The sequence below is a fragment of the Arctopsyche grandis genome, chromosome 12, assembly GCF_051622035.1.
Source record: "Arctopsyche grandis isolate Sample6627 chromosome 12, ASM5162203v2, whole genome shotgun sequence".
NCBI classification, from domain to species: domain Eukaryota; kingdom Metazoa; phylum Arthropoda; class Insecta; order Trichoptera; family Hydropsychidae; genus Arctopsyche; species Arctopsyche grandis.
This window is the reverse complement of record NC_135366.1, coordinates 882,627-904,261: the sequence shown is the minus strand read 5'-3', so window position 1 is coordinate 904,261 and position 21,635 is coordinate 882,627. Positions and strand designations below refer to the sequence as shown.

Sequence of the window (21,635 nt, the reverse complement as noted above, 5' to 3'; positions counted from 1 at the left end):
CCGAGTCCCCTTGTATCTTGCTCGCGCACATGTAAGTAAGACTGTGCGATTAAAACGGGGATATTTTTACGGCACGCAACTGTTATATAAATACATATTTAATAGAAAATATGAAACTTTAAACGAAGTGAATAAGGGTGGGAATTTATAGATAAATAATTAATTACTATCTACAGAGGTGTGTGCTTTTAATAGTAGCTCGTATGCTTCTGGCAAGTAGCTTGCATGTTTATGTGTACATTGCGGTAATACATACATACATACTTACACACATAAATATGTATGTAAGTATGTATATATCTACATAATTAAGATTTAAAATAATTTGATAACTGTTTGTAGTCAATCGACCATGGAAAAGTACTCGGCGTGCAATTTTATGTCACTTGGGTAGTTATTCTATTGAAATCTTTAATTATTATGATTTATGACTATCGAGGCGATAAAACTCCGGAGATTATATGAAAAAAAAAAATCAACGGTGAAATTACCCCACAGTTAATTCAACAATACACAATATAAAGTGGTTTTCTTTTGTGCGATCTGTGAACGTTTGTAAAAACACGATTAATTTTATTTCAAAGCATTGAATGCGTACGCTTTTTATTATGCGAATATAACGAGTACGTTGTACGCGAAATTTAATTGATTCGAGAGCGCCTCGTTACGTAAGCGAATTTGAATACGATTTAATTCAGCGAGTGTTTTCGCATTAGAAATGATTTATGAAATTTTCATACAATTAAAATCGAGTGGTGTAAAAACCTTCTTGAATCCTAACGAATGGGATTACACAATTTACACTGTATGGCAGCATATTTCCCGTTGAAAGTCAACACGTGGTTATAGAAAAAAGCTTAAATAACATGAATATTTTGGGTATTGCGAAGAAATTAACACAATCAACTTATGTACATATTTCAAGGGCTTTCCCATACAAACGCTGAGCTATGTACATATATAACGAGCTCGCTATCCGTACCTATGTATACATACATAGATACATACACCGTTAAGACTTTCGGACTTTTACTTGTCTTTTTACATATTATTCAAGAATGATATTCTAATTAAAAATTCAATTCTAAATGGGATAAATTGTTAAACTAGAGCACCGATATTCATAATAAAACCTTCTCGTAAACATATTGACAAATCAAATGCAAATTTTAATTCGAATATAGATGAATAGTCATAATCATGGACATAGAATATCCAACAAAGATAGAATTAAAAAAAAATCTGATTTCTTTTAGTGTTTTTAAATGATAATCAATTAGAATCGAAGCTTCTCGTTAAAAACACGTCAACTAACACAAGATTATCGATTCGCGAAAAAGTCGAAATTAATCATAAAATATTAAAATGCGTATCAGAAATTTACGTCAAATCAAAGTAATAAGTAATAGTATCACGTAATAGCCGATTTCAGTTGTATAACGACAATAATAATAATACAATATGTATAAAATGCAACAAAGGTAACAGTAGTCATGACATATGTAAATTAAAACATTACGTTATTATTTTATTAAAATAAAAAAATAGAAACATAATGAAAAATTCGCTTCCTATTACGAAAAATGTATATTTTATCAAAATTGCGAAATTGCAAACCGCAACCGATAACACACTTAATTTCTCAAGAATCTAAGAACGATAACTTGTCGCGAAATTAAACAAATACATATAATTGGAATTCTGAACTTTTAACTGTCGGAGATTTTATCTAAATTCTGAAACTGACATACATCAGAATTTATCCTTGTTATTCGACATTGTTCTACCGCACAAAATATTTTTTATGATACATACATACATATATCAGATGAATTATATGCTGTATCTGTTATATTATATTTATGATATGTTATCTATCTGTACCAGATATAAATATTCCCTGATAAATATAATCTTAATTATTTCATGACAATTGATCGACAGTAACGTAATGCATATTTTTGCAAATCGTATCATATGTACATACAATGTACATATGTTGAACCGTACATAATGACTGGCCCTTTAGCTTTTCTTGAGTGAATATGTGTATTTTGACTACGATGATGTCATAAGTGTGCCGTCATCTGGTGATGATTTATTTAAAGCTAACTGTAATTTTAAACGACAACGTTTTTTTTTTCAAATGTATTGGAAATTCACTTGATGTTCATAAAACGTGTAATCCTGAATAATGAAAAATGCAATAACTTTAAAATTAACTCGAATCATTGGAAAATATATTGATCTCCGTTCAATGACAGTTTTCCAACAAATTATAGTTTGAAAATTTGCCATGGAAAAAAATTGCTTTTTAATATAAATGGTATTCGATGGTGAACTTGATCCATATCTCACCCCTCATTCAGTGCGAAAGGGTTAACGTCATATTAATTAGGGGAAATTTCACGACAGTCATAACGTTGTCTATTAATATAATGTACATACATACGTATATGTACGTATGTAAGTATATGTGCATACATAATTTTTAATATTATTATATATCGTAGAGATTTAGTGATTGAGGCTCATCGACCACTGGTTTACTAACGCTGATCACCTGATCTTGACGTATGAAAAAGATGTATACTAGCCAATAAGGTCTCGCGACCTATCGACCAATGACCTCTCTGTGTTGAGAGTACCCGCTGAGTATAATTATTATCCATTCGGAGCTAGCAGGCCGACGGATCGAGATCAATAAAATAATCCGATCACGGAAAATCCTCTACATGTCGAAATGGGTTTAGCAATTTATTGTCATACTAAGTACTTAACTATGCGTATGACTAAGAATTGTAAATAGGTTTTTGAGCTCTTTTTCCTATTATACTGTACATTAACAATAGAATAATACATATATAATACTATGATTACTAACAAAATTAAATTAAAATTGTAAAATAGAAAATGATCAGTAGCTATTAAAATAGATATAAGATGTATTGTGAACATAATTTAGTAATAAAAAAAGCATTTAAAAATCAAAAATCAAAAAATGCGTATGACTAACTACACATGCATATGTATGTTATACTGGGCCTAATCATGAGTATTGCATAGTTTATATACATATGTGTGTACGTGTATATAAATTAAGTGTCATTTAAGTAGAATTTTTATTATTATTCCACAAGAATAGTCGAAATATGATTTTTCTAAGTGGAATTTTATTTGATTCTCATATAAAGACAATTTAATATATTATCCCTATTAATTCAATTAAGATTCGTGTAAATACGAGTAAATACTAGTACGAGCTTTTACCTTGCAATTTTAGCGATTTAAAGTTCAGCACACTTCCAATAAACCCTTTTAAACGAAAACAAAAAATAGTGTGGTCAGAATACTATCCCAATAAACATGTTTCAATAGAAAAAACCCAATATAAAATAGTATTAACAGTGGGAAAAAATTGTGAAATTGAAAATACGTACTTTTGTATATACTCAAGTGAAAATACATACATTTGACTTTTGATTTGAACTGGACGACTACTTAGAGAGATTTGAAAGCTGAAAAGTACTACAAATGAAAGATAAAATACCCGAATGTAGATTCCAATATTCATTTTGAACAGAAAATTAACAAATTTTGAGAAATCGACCGAACAACACCAAGATATAGAAAAATCGCAAGATTTAAAAAACACATATATCTCCGAATCTCGAGCCAATCAACACTTTTTACTACCAGATTCGTGTTTACTGGGCATAGATCTATAAGAAAAGTCATATCTCGTCTCTGAACCATTTTTCGACTTGTCGACTTGACGAATGGATAGAATTATGTAGTACATATATGTATATAGTAAAATGGTACCCAGAAAGATGTAGAAGAAAGCACATGTGTACGTGCGAATTTAATTAAGGAAAATTGAGCAAGTAGAACCGAAATGGAATTAGACTAGAATCAATTATAAGATTTGAAAGATTGATGAAGAGATATTTAAAGATGTTCGGCTTAATAATCAATTTTGCAGTATATCACTAGTGATAATTGAGCGACAATATTGAAGTGGATTTAAAAGAAAGGAAACACCACACTCAGATGAATTAAGTTTTATTGGGTAAGAACGGCAAACTTTTACAGTTGAAAGATTTATAATGATACTAAAAAATGCTTTTTCACAATCGATGTATAATTAATTTGCTTCGAAAAATCATACTTTGATTAAGTTGTCCAGTTAATGAATTCGTTCAAAGCAATCTATCTAATGGTAGCTAGAAAGATGTATGTAGAATAGCAATAAAACGAAATTTGAAACAGCTTTGATGATGAGCTTCTACAAAATCTTTTTGTTTCAATCACATTATGAATAGTCCGTTGTTGTAAGCAGTACCCAAAATGATGTAGAAGAAAGTAGCATCATTGAGTGAAGACAACTTAAGAAAGTTGAACAAGAAAGGAAGATTTATGATGCAATTAATATTATACCAGTTACATATAAGAATCTTATAGCAGAGATTTAGAATGAACTGTAAAGCCGGTGATTCAAAATACACTAAGAAAGATCAAATAGAATGTGTTAAAGGCATATTACAAATTTAAAGGAAAACAACAGATACATAGTCACATAGGATGTGGAAATGAAAGAGATGATGTATACAACTTAAGTAACTCTACAAGCATATATAGTAAGTACATACACGAGTCGTAAACCGAAGAAAGTTTTGGAACGAAAGAGGATAAGAGTTGAAAGGTCATTTGCCAAAATATGTAGGTAGGCAATATAAGTATACATTATATGAGAATATATGTAAATATGTATGAGTCATCGTCACGACCCAAAAATGAGCTCACCTCTAGAGGAGATATCCTTTTCAGTCAGGTGTGATGACCTAACCTATCCAGCCGGTCGACTTATCACCAATGACACATCACTGACAATATAATACCCATGGCAAAAAAAAACCCACACTTCGATATAACTTTTCATTTATCACACGCACGCACACATACACTGGCAAATTTATCACTCGAATCGATACCCATCGATAGATTGGGGAACCTCGTCTATCGCAGATTTCGATCCAAGGTATCGACAACTTCCTTAGTTGTTTCTGCTCGCTTCACAACGTCTGTGATTTATGTATGTAGGACTTTGGTCTTGGGAGAGTGAGACACGCCCGTTCGGCCCGACCGGTATCGTCAAATGAAGTTCCGTTCAAAAAAGTTGCCGGTTTGTTGGTGGGGGAGTTTCTCCAGACGGGTTTCAATGTCGGTGAAATTCCGAGCGATTTCGATGTCCTTTTGGGCTTGCGGAAAATATACATAATTGAATGCATGGCGCGCTGTGGGCGTATGTGTAAAATTGACGATCAAAAGTTTGATCGCACGCTGTAATTTGCCGCTTAGACATTAAAAATGCATAATACATGTGTAATTATTATTATTTTTAATTTATGGTATTTATGATTTTAAACCAGTGGCTCTCGATACATTTTTGGCACAGACCACTTTTGTAATTACGAGTTTTTTTTTTGGTTCAGAGACGAGATATGATTTTTCTTATAGATCTATGCCCAGTGAACACGAATCTGGTAATAAAAAATGTTGATTGGCTCGAGATTCGGAGATATATGTGTTTTGTAAATCGTGCGATTTTTCTATATCTTGGTGTTGTTCGGTCGATGTCTCAAAATATGTCAATTTTCTGTTCAAAATGAATATTGGAATCTATAGTCGGGTATTTTATCTTTCATTTGTAGTACTTTTCAGCTTTCAAATCTCTCTAAGTAGTCGTCCAGTTCAAATCAAAAGTCAAAAGTACGTATTTTCACTTGGGATTTTTTCCCAATGTTAATACTATTTTATATTGAGTATTTTCTATTGAAACATGTTTATTGGGATAATTTTCTGGCCACACTATTTTTTGTTTTCGTTTAAAAGGGTTAATTGGAAGTGTGCTGAATTTTAAATCGGTAAAATTGCGATCTAAAAGCTCGTACTATTGTTATTTTTTAATATTAAATTTTTTTTCTTATCTACATACATATATGCGAAAATTTTAAAATGGTTTATCTTTTAATAATTATATTTTATTATTATTTATAATATTTATAATACTGTAAATTTTCCAAAAATAAATAATCTATTATACATATCTCTACATAGCTTAAAAAAATCCCTTATCTATTATACATATCTCTACATAGCATAAAAAATATTTTTCTAGATTTCTTTAAATTGATCAATATATTACAATTGATATAAAAAAATACATATGTATGTACCGGTAGTCGTGGAGTCGTGGAGTCGTGGCTTTTTGGCTGGAGTCGAAGTCGACTCGACAATATCCAATGTATGTACATTTGAGACACAGTATTTATGTACTTGTTTTTATCAAATTTAGTAAGGGTCTGATATTTCACAAATTCGTTACGCTAAATGCATATATTTTATTATAAGTTTCATGTATGTATGTATTCATTAATAAAAAATCCAAAATATTGATTAAAAAACTTTCGTTAAATGTTAATGATTTATCTACGTCAGCTCACTATACGTACATACATATATAATCGCTTATTCTTTTTTAAAATTAAAATATTTACAATTGATTTTAAAGTTGGAGTTTGAATTGTATTGAGGAAAAATCTCGGGAATCGTTTTTCATTCATTTGCAATCATTTTTTAATGCAGTAAATTTTTATAATACGATTAAATTTTTTTACGATTAAATTAACGAAAAATTTTGATTTCTATCAGTGTTTTAATCAATTACATAAATATCTAAAAAAAATCATAAAATATTTTTGTTTCATTTTTAATATGATTGAAAAACACAAATATTTCATTTGTGCAATTGAACAATTACGACTTGCAAACAGTTAACAGCCTTTTGTATAGTAATACTTCAATTTACATAATTTCTACGAACGATTTGAGAAACAGTACCATAATTTGCCAAGTACATTTTGGCGTCGATTAGTAAATCGATGTAGAAATCAATAAGGAAAAGATTTTCGAACAAAATACAATAATAAAAAAATCTTACAAAACGATTAAAAATTCTCACGGTTTTTTACTCAATACGTGTTTGCACGTTGTTCAGTAAGATCGAAAGTAATGAATATTGTAATTTTATTGTGTTTGCACACTTACACACACTCGCACATCCACATCTTATGCAAATGGAGGTACAAGTCGAATTGAATCGCTATTAAATATAATATTACATTGAACAGATTCAAAATCGAAATTTAGCCTTGAGAACCGAATTCACATTTAAATAAATAAATAAATTCACTAATTCCCGATTTGAAAATCTACCCGTACCACTGTGCGTCGTGTTGATATTGTGTACCTTTATCTCTACACAAAAACGTATCAGTTGAGTCAATCCAGATAATGGCGTATGATCTATCAGATGATACCCAACATTAATTTATATTACATACATATATAATCTTATTTATATGTTCATTAAAACCTGTTTTATTGTTATATAACATATATCCATATATGTATGTACCTAAATATTAACACATGTCGCGCCTCTTAATTTTGCTATCCAGGTTTAGGATTTATAAATCCCCCGCATAGATAAAAAAAAATACAAACATATTGTAAGCTCGTTCTGTTTATCTCAATTTTTGCCGAAATAGAATTTTCATGGAGAATTTTGGTGTTTAAAAATTTCCAGGTGACTTACACTCGTTTCAAATCTAATGCCAGTCGACAATTCGTCACGGTGTAGTACTTGTTGTCGTCGTCGTACACAATTATAAATAAAAAAGGTAATAATTATGATTATGACCGCACTTACGACACATGCTTCGAAAGAGTCGTAATTATACACGGTGATTATTTATTTTGTCTATATCTTTAAAATGTCGACGAAATCTTTAAAATGAGTCAAATGTGTCAATGTTTTCTCTATGGAACTCACGATGAATATACATATGTATGTGTATATACATATATGTATATTTACAGTTTTGAATCAGTGGTTCTTAGTCTGTCAAAATACATGAATAACCTACGAGTGAAGTAAAAATATTTATGAGTGATAATGAGAACCTATAATGCAAATTTATATAAAAAAGATATACTGTGAAAAAGAAAAAGTTATAGGCGTTTAAACAATTAAAATCTGACAAAACGAGAGGGTCGCGGAAAGTCAAACATATAAGGTTACTGACCACTAAACGTCAATATGTCAAATTTAACTACCTATTTATCCAAACATAGCTGCGTACTTTACTACACGTGTATAAATGTATAAATTAATATTTTTGAAAAAAATCAAATGATTATACCGCACCCCGACAAAACCACGCACGACAGTGCGGCGCCAACAAAATCGCGCACGACAAAAAATTAAAACATACTTATAGACATTGGAGTCACGTAGGCGTAAAATTATCACACAAAAAGGTTTTTGCGAGAGCCTAAATAGGCTTCACCCTTTTTAAAAACATATAAAATAATTAGATAAATTAAATAACGTTTTGAAGAAAAATTCGGGATTTAATTTAATTTATTTTTTTATTTCAATTAATTTGGCAGATTGTTTAACAGATTAAGACTCGAGAAATTATATATTAAATACGTACATAACACTGTTCGACACGAAAAATGGTTCAGACGAGATATGACTTTTCTTATAGATCTATGCCCAGTAAACACGAATCTGGTAATTAAAAATGTTGATTGGCTCGAGATTCAGAGATATATGTGTTTTATAAATCGCGCGATTTTTCTATATCTTGGTGTTGTTCGGTCGATGTCTCAAAATCTTTCAATTTCCTGTTCAAAATGAATATTGGAATCTATAGTCGGGTATTTTATCTTCTATTTGTAGTACTTTTCAGCTTTCAAATCTCTCTAAGTAGTCGTCCAGTTCAAATCAAAAGTCAAAAGTACGCATTTTCACTTGGAATTTTTTCCCACTGTTAATACTATTTTATATTGAGTTTTTTCTATTGAAACATGTTTATTGAGATAGTGTTCTGACCACACTATTTTTTGTTTTCGTTTAAAAGGGTTAATTGGAAGTGTGCTGAACTTTAAATCGGTAAAATTGCGAGCAAAAAGCTCGTACTAGTGTTTACTCGTATTTACACGAATCTGAATTGAATTAATAGGGATAATATATTAAATTATCTTTATATGAGTATTAAATAAAATTCCACTTAGAAAAATCATATTTCGACTATTCTTGTAGATTAATAACAAAAATTCTATTGATAACTGGCTTAACTCGATAAAATAAACGTAGAATTTGACTATTTTTTGTAAGTTTTGAGTTCGTGTTTCATGTTTTGAAATATTTACATAAATAAAATTTTAATATAAAATACGTAAATTGTTGATATTATTAATTTATTTAAGGAATACGTATATATTTTATATTAGAGGAAATTTATATTTTTAGACGGTAAAAGTAATTGTCAACGTCATGTTATGGACAGCAAAACTTACATACAATAATATTATTAAAAACCTTGCACTTAATTATATTGTAATAATATTATATAGTTAAATAAGAAATAATTTAATTAAAATAAAGAAATAATTTCACGCCTTTACAATCTTACAACACATTGCACGAATGCGACAGCATGCTTGTCGGATGGACTCGTAAATTACTTAAATATGTATTTCCAAATGTAAGAATTTACGTTACAATCAACCGAATTACTGAATGTCTTGGATTGGACTTGGAATCAGAAATGAACCTACATAGAATATGAGGTTAAATTAAGACCAAAACCATTAAAAATATCATTGCGAATATACTTTTAACTAAATCAAGGTCATCATTTTCCAATCCGCCTATGGGCAATATAAATTCACATCGCTTTGGAAATTTATGCGAAAGTAAATAAACGGTACTTTTGCAGCATTAAATTAACGTATGATTAAAATTTTCCAGTACGTTAATTAGACCTAAAAATAAGTATGCGAATATTTTTTTCCACTCAAAAATTATATCATAGTAATTTTTTTTAAATCGATTTATCATTAAGATTAGAATCGTGACGTAAAACTGCAAATAATAATGAAATGAAACAGATGTAATTACATTTTACATTCTAAAAAAAATTGAATCAGCATAAAAAAGTGCTGTTTAACAAACTATCGCAGTTATGTCAGCACAATCTTAATTGAATGCTGTATTAATTAAATATATATATTGGGAAGCGTCATTATAAATACACACGTATATATTATTAAAATCATCGACGGCTCATTGCGATTGATGCGTGCTATAATAATTTGAAATTTCGCGTCTACAGAACAATCACTGCGCGAATTAATTACAAAGGTAATCCAATTATTTTTGTATTGTTTGCATTTTTATTACAAAATGAATTCTTACACATTCGTATCATTAATCGTCGTCATTATTTTCCCAGAAGTTTTAAAATCCGTCACACAAATTTTAGTATTAATTTATATTAATTGATTTATATTGGGTTGCGTTGCACAGATTATTGTGAAAACACTTTATCCAACGGTTAAAATTGATAAATGTGCCTAGATTGGGTTTTATCTTTGGAATTTATCGCACTAACTAATGACACTTAGATAATATTGTCATTGTTTACGTCAATGTATTTTTTTTTTTACATACCGACGTATATATGTCAGAGATGTGTTTATCTTATTTTGTAAGGAAAAAATAAATTAAAATTATATAAAATATACTCACGCCCTGTCCAATTGAAATTCCCCCATTTTGAAGGCTTTGAATCCACCTCCTTCTGAAAAAATATAAAAATAATAATTAATAAGCTAGTATAATATATTTAAATTCATAATAAAAGAGTTACTATGCGAATGGCTTTCGAATATACCGCATATGTATAAAGTTCGATGAAATTACATATAATTTGAAGTTTGTTTAAGTCAAATTTTAACACAAAATTCATATTAACCAGCAGAATAGATTAGTGGTTAGCATATCATGCGTTGAACAGAGTTGATTTCACTGGTTTCTGTTGGCCAGACCTTGGATTTATGATTCCAGGTCGATCGTTTCCCAGTGCCGGTTATAGTGGGGGGTAGGTCGGGCAGCGCCCAAGGGCGCCAAATAAGTTAGGGCGCCGAACGATGTGCCAAATGCGCTTTAAAATTTAAAATTAGAGCGCCAAAAGCCATTCAAAATTTTAGATTAGAGCGCCAAAGGCAAAAGTTCGTTCTATGGGTGTTTAGTAAAAAATGCTCGAGAGCACCATCAGGTGTAAAGCCAGCACTGTCGTTTCCTATCTAAGTTTGCCAATTTATCTGATTTTCATTAAAATGGTTCCAAAAAATTGGTAACCTAATCCAATATCTCGCAAAATCTCGAGTTTTCAGCAATCTCGAATTTCGCTGATTTATATAAAATGCTCTAAATTCACAAATTTGACCATAAATCGCTCTGTGGGTGTTAATTGATGTGTATTTATTGAATTTCGCTGAATTGTTTGACAAATTTGACCGTAGATGTCTCTGTGGATATTAATTGATATGTTTTTATGTACTTTGTATAAAACTAGTAATATGTATATTAAATGTACAATGTTTCTGACCAGGAAGGCGCATTGGGATTACCCGTTAGGCTTTCCTTGTACAAATTACACATAAAATAAAAATATAACTATAATTAAAACTATAAATGATGTTATAACATACAATTTTATATCTTTTTTTACATACCTCCTTTACGTTTCACTTATTTTAGAATCACTTTCTAAAGGACACGACTTTTTAAACGGACTAGTATCAGTAAACTGAATTGAAATTCAAAGAACTAATCGATCAAGCTATTGATCGTCTTATCTAGGATTTTAATCTTAAAATATTTTGCTTCTATCAGATAAATATTGATATGTAAAAAAATACCACATATTGCACATGATACCACATATACCACATATTCTGATAATCGCCCACTACACATATTTCTTAGTAGATATTCAATAATCAGGAATCTTAAAACTATAAAGTAATAAATATGCCACCAACGAACACTAAAATATTTTTACATATACATATGTAAAGCTATTCCAATGTACATATGGATATTAATGTCATTACTAGTCCTCGGACTTTGACCAGGGCAATGTCCTTTTGGGGCGGGGTAAGTTGCCAATGGGTCCGTATTGGTAAAACATTATAGAAATGAAATAATATCTAACAGCTAGCGGAAATATAAAAAACAACATTGTCTACTTTGGGAACGAAAACGAGAACAGGAACAAGAACGGGAACACAAAGGGAACGGGAACGGGAACAGGAATTGCATGTGTTATTGTGGCATTGCAACGCACGCCGGGTTCAGCTTGTTTGAAATAAAAAAGTTTTAGTTTGAAATGAAAAAGGGTCAATTTGGAATGAAAAATCTATATAAACAGCTTAAACATGGCTAATCTAATAATAAACATTTTATTAAATTTATTTGAATAGTTTTATTTTATTAAAATTTATTTGAATATTAATTTGTTTTTTTATTAAATTTAACGTCACGGATTCTACGAACCAAAGCTTACATACATACATACAAAGTCTCTTTCGAAATTACATATATATATTAAAGATAATAATTTAAATTTTATGAACTATAACAATTCCTTGAAAAATATAAAGCAATTGCCCAATTCAGCCTCTATAGTGATTTTTCATTAATGATTCGTGATCCAATATTGTCCTACAAAGCAAGAAAGAAAAAAAACAGTAGTAATTGGCAATAGTGAACCGTTTTTCAAATAACAATAGACCGCTCCATTAGTGTTCAAAGTAAGAGAATAAAAAAGTATGGTTTTACTTAAAAATTGACAATAGTGAACGATTTTTTGTGCGAACTTTTGTGAAACTCACAATAATCTTTCTTTTTTATATGTATAATAGTTGTTACTGATTTAAGTACTTCTATTCTAGTATATACATATGTATGTATGTAACACTAGAAACGCATATGTTACACCGAATCCGTGAAATTGTCTATTACACGCATTCGGCAAGAGAATTGCCGAATGCGTGAAAAATGCAAGCATGTTGCCCAGTTCACGGATTTGGCAAATTTTTTAGCGAATGCGTGTATTCGGCAAGAATTTGTCTGCTCAAAGCATGAAGTCGGCAAATAGACAGCAGCGCTCCGGTGTTGTTTTTTAGACCTGGACAGCGTGGACAAGTGTCAATGTGACAGCTGAATGAGGATGTTTAATTTAGTTTAATTTACATATTTTTATGTATAATATAACTAGAAACCTATATTTCGATCATCTCATATGACTTATACATAAATTAATGCCATTTTTATACATTTTGATCAATATTTTAACAGTGAAACATATGTATGTAGTCATATTATACATAATAATATGTAAATTAAACTAAATTAAACATCCTTATTCAGCTGTCACTTTGACACTTGGTTATAATATAACACGCTGTCCAGTTCACGCATTCGGCAAAGAATTTACGGAATCCGTGAACTGGGCAACGTGCTTGCATTTTTCACGCATTCGGCAATTCTCTTGCCGAATGCTTGTAATAGACAATTTCATGGATTCGGTGTAACACATATACAAAAATCATATGACCTTTATATAGTACATTGACATATTTATGTACATATACATACATACATAGATACATATGTAGTTCCGGTTCCGATTTTGTGTAGATATTTCATTTCAATGTTAGATTCTTTTAAAATCGTGTCACATCTTCATGAAGAAAATAAATAAGCGAAATGTCGCGTATTGCCGTTATTGAATGCAAATTTGTAAATATGTATGTATGTTTTGTATTACGGAAGAAATGTCGTCAAACCGGCAATCTTGTGCGGAAGTGAGACATGCCACATGAATGATGATGATTGTATTCAAATCATAATATTATAATAATATATGAACATAGTAACGTACATATAATATAATAGAATCCTAGATATGTCTAAAAATATATCAGATATTCAATTACACACATACATACATGCATATCTTCAGACTGATAATGTTAATACGATTATTTATATATTGACTTTTTTAATTCGACTCAAACTTGACATCGTTTGCATGCCACCACCCATAGTATATGTAAATATCATCACTTTTACTTACATATGTAATATATACATTTTTATGTATCTAACAAAGCGAATAAGCATGACGTTATCAAATAAAAATATCATATTTGTACTTGATGCATTTATCTTGCAATAAACTAAGCTTATAAATATCGATTGTTCGCGTTGATTGATAAGATAAGTGTGTGCATTAAAATTTTTTTTTTTTTTTTTTAATTAAATAAATTGTCATTCTGTTACATAAGTTATTGTATTATGCATACATATATTCAAAAAGAAAGCAGTTGCAATGGCTTATTATACCCGATCATAATTATATGTGCAAAAATGTTGATTTTGGATACGAGCCGAGATGCAAACACAGATGCAAAAAATAAATTACATATTATGTCTGTTTTCGAACACGGTAAATAAATGGATTTTTATCATCGTGTTTGCAGTCTTAACAGTCATCGAATCAATAACAGTGAAATTGTTATTATCGCTAGTGAATTTATAATTTCACTAATGATATTATAATTTCACTGACTCAAGCAGTGAGTCCGGATATAACAATAGAATAACAAATTCACTTCTCAATGTCAGTGAATTTGTAATTTGCATTACAACGTACTACGAGCCCTAACGACATAATCTGAAATAAATAAAACCAACCCTAACTTAACCTAACCTAACCTAACCTTAAATAAATAAGTGTTAGCTAATAATATATTATGATGTTTACTTCCACATCCAGTCCCACACATGCAGCATAAAAGAAAAACCAAAATTGAAACAGATATTGGACCATAAGGGCGAAAATACACAGCGATGCACGTGGCACGTGATTTTTTTTAAATACTTTTAAACATGCGAAAAAAATGGGTTGCACATATTCATGGAACGCCAGCACGCCCCGCCCCAAAATGAGTGTTTTCGGTAAAATTATATCCTTGCTTGACAATGATCGATAATGGTGTATCCCATATTTGAAGAAATGTAGGAGACCACCCGCAGCGGGGAGCCATGCACACGACGTGCCGTTCTTCCCTATGTGATTTCGCCCTAAGGAGAGTGGGGATGGAGAGGAGCGGAGTACGTGGGGTGGCGCGATTCGTATCGGCGACGCACTATCATCCATCTGTCAAAAATTATAATTTCACTAATAGGGGCCAGTGAAAATGTAATTAGATATGATTTCACTGAACTATACCCAATGAAAATGGAACTGGTTATGATTTCACTGCTGTTAGAATTTCACTGTGACATATACATATACATACAATATTGAGTATGACGCAACTATTACTTATATTATAAATTGAATGCTTGTTTCAATAAATATATTTCAATAACAATGTTACTTTTGCCTTAGCCTTATATGTGCGTATTTCAAAACTATATTATATAAAATCTATATTATCAATATAATGTCCCAATAAAATGTATTACATTCCATACAGATAAATCCAAGGATGAATCAAAATCTTTATCAAATTCACCGTACAAAGTATCAATTTTTATACAATTACAGATAACGTTCACTGAATTAAATTAAGACATTCACCTCCATGTTACATTATGAAAAGTTTCAGAAAGTAATTCTACATTAGTATACTATAGCCTTTAACTCAATTTCCCGTCTTAATAATATGCACTGAAATCGATATGAAATAAAAAAAAATTATTACAATTCACACTAAAACTAAATTATGTACAGTCCATTTTAATATTACACATACAATTGCAGGCTGCAATAATTTTTATAAGGATTTATTTATGTATCATAATGCTAATTAATCTTTTTACAACCTTACGATGTGTATTAGAAATCAATGTCGCATTCTAAATAACAGTCAATACATAAACCATATTGAATATATATTTTTATTGCCTATATTACAATATTGAACACGTATTTTATCCTACATTACATCAAATGACAATGTAATTAGGGTTTCTGGACTTGACCCGGCCGGGTAATGACTTAAAACCCGGATTTCAAATCATCAGGGTATTTAAAATTTCGAGTATCAATGTAAAAATTCAAAATGATTTTCAGTCGATACATTGAAAATATCCTAATATGTATGTGTTATTTATAGATTCATGTATGACCACATTTGTTCGAGAACTTGATCTTACGACTCGTGACTTCTGAGAAAACTGCGAACAATGGAACGGATTTTGCAAATATGTACTGAAAATAAATACCGAAAAAGATACGGCGTACTGATATTTGGCTAAATTTAGAATTTCACCCATATACAGTGTACATATTTTTAGAATTTTGCCATAGACTACTCAGTGAGCAAGACTTCAAAGTGTAAACATCGTTTCAACATTATCACCATCATCATCATACCTGATTTCGTTAACGGTAAGTACTTTATTTTAATTATTTATTGTAATTCTCTTAAAAAAACCAGTTTTATTCTTGACCGAATATACGTATAGTTTTCATTATATTTTTCGGAAAACTACAAAATTCTACAATAATAATGATAGTAATAAAGGGACACAAAATCACATATTTGCTAATGTGCTGATAATATTGTTTATATAAAATTGTTTTAAGAATATTAATATTGACCTGTATTTATTTGTTAATTAATTTTAAATTTAAGTTAATTAAAATATGTTATTAATTTTTATAACGTACAATATTTCATTCTGTTTTACTGCGATATTTCACATTACTTTACATAAAATGCATGTATTTAGTTATTGAAAAATGTCTCTCAATGCTGTAGTGTTTTTAAAGTATTATTCTGTTATAGTTCGGAAAACAAAATTTTAATTTATTGTTATTTTGCCTATTTATTTGCATTATGATATACTGTATTATATTTATATTTGTATTTGTTTATTATATGTTTTTTATCACTTTATATAACATTTTTCCAGAATTTTATAATGAAACAAAATAAAAAATAAATAAAATTTGAATTTAAAATCTGGAAGTTTTTGATTTTGATTTTGGACCCGGATCCATCGCGTTTTCAAAATATTGGACCCGGATCCGTCAGGTTTTGAAAACCGGGGTTTTCAGAAACCCTAAATGTAATCGATATTTTTTCGGCCAGTTTGCGCTGGATTACAGTCTACGTTGCAACCCATGTTACATCATATGTTACACTCGACTGCAACTAACTCAAAATACATAATTGTAATCAATATATTTGACACACACCTACACCTTTCTAGAATCAATCGGCAGAAACGATATCGTGTTCACGTTTGGCGCTCACAAATATAAAACAAACAATGCGTGCTATGTATATCAAGGTTTTGTGCATATTAATCGTTTACAATAGATTAGATAAAGTAAAAATCCATTTCCCAATACATGTACATACATATGTATGTACGTACGTACACCAAATAAATTCCTATTAGCATGACGTTATTAAAAAAAAACTGAAAATGCACTGAGAGGCCAACACTATAGGCGGCTTTTTGGGACTTCGCTCCGTCAAAATTATACATTCCACGTCTAATCAATGTCAAACGAATGACCGAATTTGAAAAGTTCGAACGCTAAATACGTGCCTGGTATTTGCAAAATGCTTACTCAAACATATACTATATGTATGTATAATAAATTAGCTTATGTCATATGTTTATCACTTAATTCAGCGCAAACGTAATGGTGTCAATATTATTATATATTTGCATTCGCCGTTCGTTTATTTATATATATGTACATATATTATTTTTTTGGTAAATATGGGACTCATCGTCGTGCTAGTTTTGATTATTATTATAGTTTGTTCAAATATCTTGGCTTATCGAAGTTTTATATGAATTTTCCGCACACTGCGTGGGTGAATTAATATCTATCGCGCAAACATCCGTTCGTTTCGCGTTAATTGACTATGTAAAAGGATATTTTTATACATAATTAGTCACACCTCTCCCGCGAGACTGCTTTTATTTAATGTTTAAATTAATAATATTTCATTTTAGTTTCTAAAAAACCATAACGGAAAACCTCTCGAGAGTATATATCCCTAGCATTGTTACAGTTAGCTCAGGTCAAGTATTAATTGTCCATTCTTATTTTGTTACACTGGATAACAAATACGCATCGACCGTAACTTTTTCAAATTGCAACTCGTGCCTTTATACGCTCGTCCGAGCAAATCGTGTAAGTGTATTACAAGCTAATTACATGTTGTAATTACACTCGTCAATGCACGATTTAAACGATAGGGTCGTAACGCAGAGGGTTAACTCTTTTTTGATCGAATGATTTGATTAGATTCTTTGATGCTTCTCAAATTTTCATAATATATAGCCTCAGTGCCGGCCTTACACCCAATGGCGCCTTCGGGCAATTTTTTTTAAACGCCCTTAGAAAAAACTTTCGCCTTTGGCGCTCTAATATAAAATTTTGTATGGCTTTTGGCGCTCTAATTTTAATTTTTAAAGCACCTTTGGCGCATCATACAGCGCCCTAACTTATTTGGCGCCCTTGGGCGCCGCCCGACCAACCCCCCCCCCCTAAAACTGGCACTGTATAGTCTATAGGTATATATGTACAAACATACCATATGTACCGGTCTCCGTGAAGAGCCAGAATGTTAAATTACAGAAAACACAAATATCGGAAGGCAAAGATCGAAAATCGAAAGATCTTAAGTCGAAAGATAAAAAAAGGGTGCATGGTAAACTTAAAAGCGCGAGCAGGATACAACAGGAACAAGAGGAACAGGCTTTTCCTCCCGTATTAATGTGCGCGTGCAGAATACGGGAGGAAAAGCCTGTTCCTCTTGTTCCTGTTGTACCCTGCTCGCGCAAATTAAATGAGTATGTATGTGAGTATGTACCGTTTACCATGCACCCCTTTTTTTTGATCTTTTGACTTAAGATCTTTCGATTTTCGATCTTTGCCTTCCGATATTTGTGTTTTCTGTAATTTAACATTCTGGCTCATCACGTAGACCCCAGTAGCATTTCAAATTGTTTGGCTAAAGGCAAAAAGCCTATATCAACCCCCTATATGTTTTAATAAATAAATAAATGCGCGGAAGATGACTTTTTTTTTCTAAAATTACAGAATTTCATCAATTTTCATTTTTTCATTATGAATAAATCAATACATACGAACTTAAATTGAGCTATATTTATAAATCTTTGATGGTTTTCAACCTTTTTTATTCGGGTCCAATTTTTGGGACACGAGCAGAAAAATTTCCAAGCAATTCAGATTGGGAATCATTTCTTATCTTAAATTCTAAATGCGCTGTAGATATTTTTTTATTATATTTAATAATATCTTATGGAAAATTAATAATTTCTTATACATATTTAATATAAAAGCTTATAAGAGTTCCTTAAATGGAACCAAAAATTGCCTCGGAAAAGTCATAAATAGCCTTGCAGATTGGTTACTACTGCTCTAAATAATTGTATATCTTCATATACATACATATATGAAAATCATTTAAAATTAATACGTGTTTGTATGTGTGTTTATTCATTATGCAAATCTCTTTTTTGAATTGTCAAATTTGGTATATAATGTTACAGTGGAATATTATTTCTATTTATTTGGTATATTTTTATACTTTAAATTTGACCTTACTCTAAATTTGGAAAATTGTTTTAAATAAGTTCTCCATTTAAATTAATTTTTCCAACTTTCAACTCTTTTTGACAAAAATAATTCAAATTTCTACTTAATTTTAATAAGTCATATAATTTGACAGCTCAAAATTCATTCAAAACAGCACATATGAACACACATTGAAACCAAAGCTTTTCATGAAAAATTCATTCAATTTAAATTTCACACTTTACAATCCACTAAACCAAACATCGCAGACATTTTCCCAATCTTCAGTTCAAACTTCCAAACGATTGAATACACCATAACATCCTCAAATCAATTAAACCAACACGACACTACTCTGAAAATAGCCGAGAGGGTACGAAAATAAAAAGTAAATCCGCGTTTACACCGGCCTTAACTAGACGAGATCCACATATAGATAGACATACGCACCGTTTAAAAGTTATTCATCGAATTCTGCGAGGAAACGACAGATCACAGATAAGTGCGTGAACATACTACGGTAATATTATTTTAGTAATATTTATTTTCAGCAATAAACAATTTTCACTGAGGTGTTCGAGTCAGATGAACACGAGAAGATATCGCAAGCGAGCAAGAGTCGCGTTTTCACTTTCACACAGTTGTTTTCACACTGCATCGAGAGAGGCACATGGTTATGTGTGTGTTTTTCCACGCGTTGGCAAAACGGTGGCTCGCGAGTGAGGGGGCACGCACCTGTCCCTCGATTTGCACGGTGTTTCGGTTTGCACAGGCTTGTTTGAGCGCGGTCAATAGCTAGTCGAGTTGCTTGTGAATTTTGAAATAGAGGTGTTTAAAACGGAAATTGTTCAGAAAACGATGTAGCCTACAGTCTAAACCAGAGTATTGTGAGATAGTATACCAAATTCTGTAGTAATTAATCATGCACACTGGCCTAACAGATTGCTCCAAAGCGGCGAGTGTGCCAAACAGATTAAGACTCGACAAATTATATCTTCTATATATATAAAAATGAATGTATGTGTGTGTGTCTCGAATAAGCTCCTAAGTCAATGAACCGATAACGATGGAAGTTTCAGGATTTGTTGTATGCATGTCCGGGAAGATTACTATGAAAAAAACGAGAATGAATGTCATTGCAACGCAATAATTTCAAATGTGTTCGCTGCCTGCGTTTTTCCGACAAATGGGAACGGGAACGGGAACAAGAGCGAGAACGGGAACAGGAACGGGAATCGCATGCGTTATTATGGCATTGCAACGCATGCCGGGTTCAGCTTGTATTACATATACATGTATGTTTACTTGAGGTGTGCGTGCATTCGCACGGCACATCTCAGGTTTTGTTTCCTACCGCATGCGCGCTTTATGTGTTCATGCGTTGTTGTTAATTTTGTACTTGGTTATGTACAGTGTGGTTTTTTTATTAGAACAGTGATGTGCGGTTGTTCTTGTGCGATATTCATGAACAACCGTCTCGTTCTCCGACGAAAGGGTCTCTTGGACTGTATTCGTCGGGGGGGTGGTGGCCTCATGTTGAGGGCTTTAAGGGTCAAATTCCGTGACCTTTAAAGCGGGCTTAGTATTACATATACATATTAAATACATAATTATGACATACATAGACATGTAAATTGAAACGACACCTGACATCTATGGTCAGCCATTACAAACATCGTAGAGTAATATGATTAATAACATTTTTCATGTAACAATACGAATTTTTACATTCAATAATCATCTACAGAGACATCTATCGAGTGAAGTCTGGCGAAACCTGAGATATAACAATAACTCAAGGTTTGCAATAGAAATTTGGTTAGGAAAAGCCAATTTTACAGGAACTGTATCAATGAAAATCAGAAAAATTGGCAAATTCTGATAAGAGACGATCGACCTCGACAAACCGAGGTCTGGCCAACAACGAGACTCGAACAAGTGGGAATCGAACCCGTGACACCTTGCACGAAAGAATACAACACTCACCACTAGACTGCTGGTTCTATATATATGTATATATGACAAGCCGGCGTTGCTCGGGAGGATGAAATTGAAAAAAATCTTAAG

At 31.2% G+C, this 21,635-nt stretch overlaps 1 protein-coding gene across 5 annotated transcripts in view; it reads right to left on the bottom strand.

Annotated features, from left to right (window-relative positions):
* The window catches only part of Myo61F (unconventional myosin 61F), a 37,258-nt gene extending 17,034 nt beyond the window's left edge, over positions 1-20,224 (bottom strand). Inside the window, exons 1-2 of one of the 5 annotated variants that reach the window (XM_077443528.1) lie at positions 20,019-20,224; positions 10,667-10,718 (exon numbers count right to left, since the gene is read on the bottom strand). In XM_077443528.1, coding sequence (XP_077299654.1) covers positions 10,667-10,692 — 26 coding nt within the window. In that variant the 5' untranslated portion in view covers positions 10,693-10,718; positions 20,019-20,224. Of the gene's footprint in view, positions 1-4,806; positions 4,990-10,666; positions 10,719-11,655; positions 11,733-17,201; positions 17,282-20,018 lie in introns of those variants that run through there. The other 4 variants (XM_077443531.1, XM_077443529.1, XM_077443530.1 and 1 more) reach the window with 4 other exon arrangements.
* Positions 20,225-21,635: the final 1,411 nt, after the last annotated feature.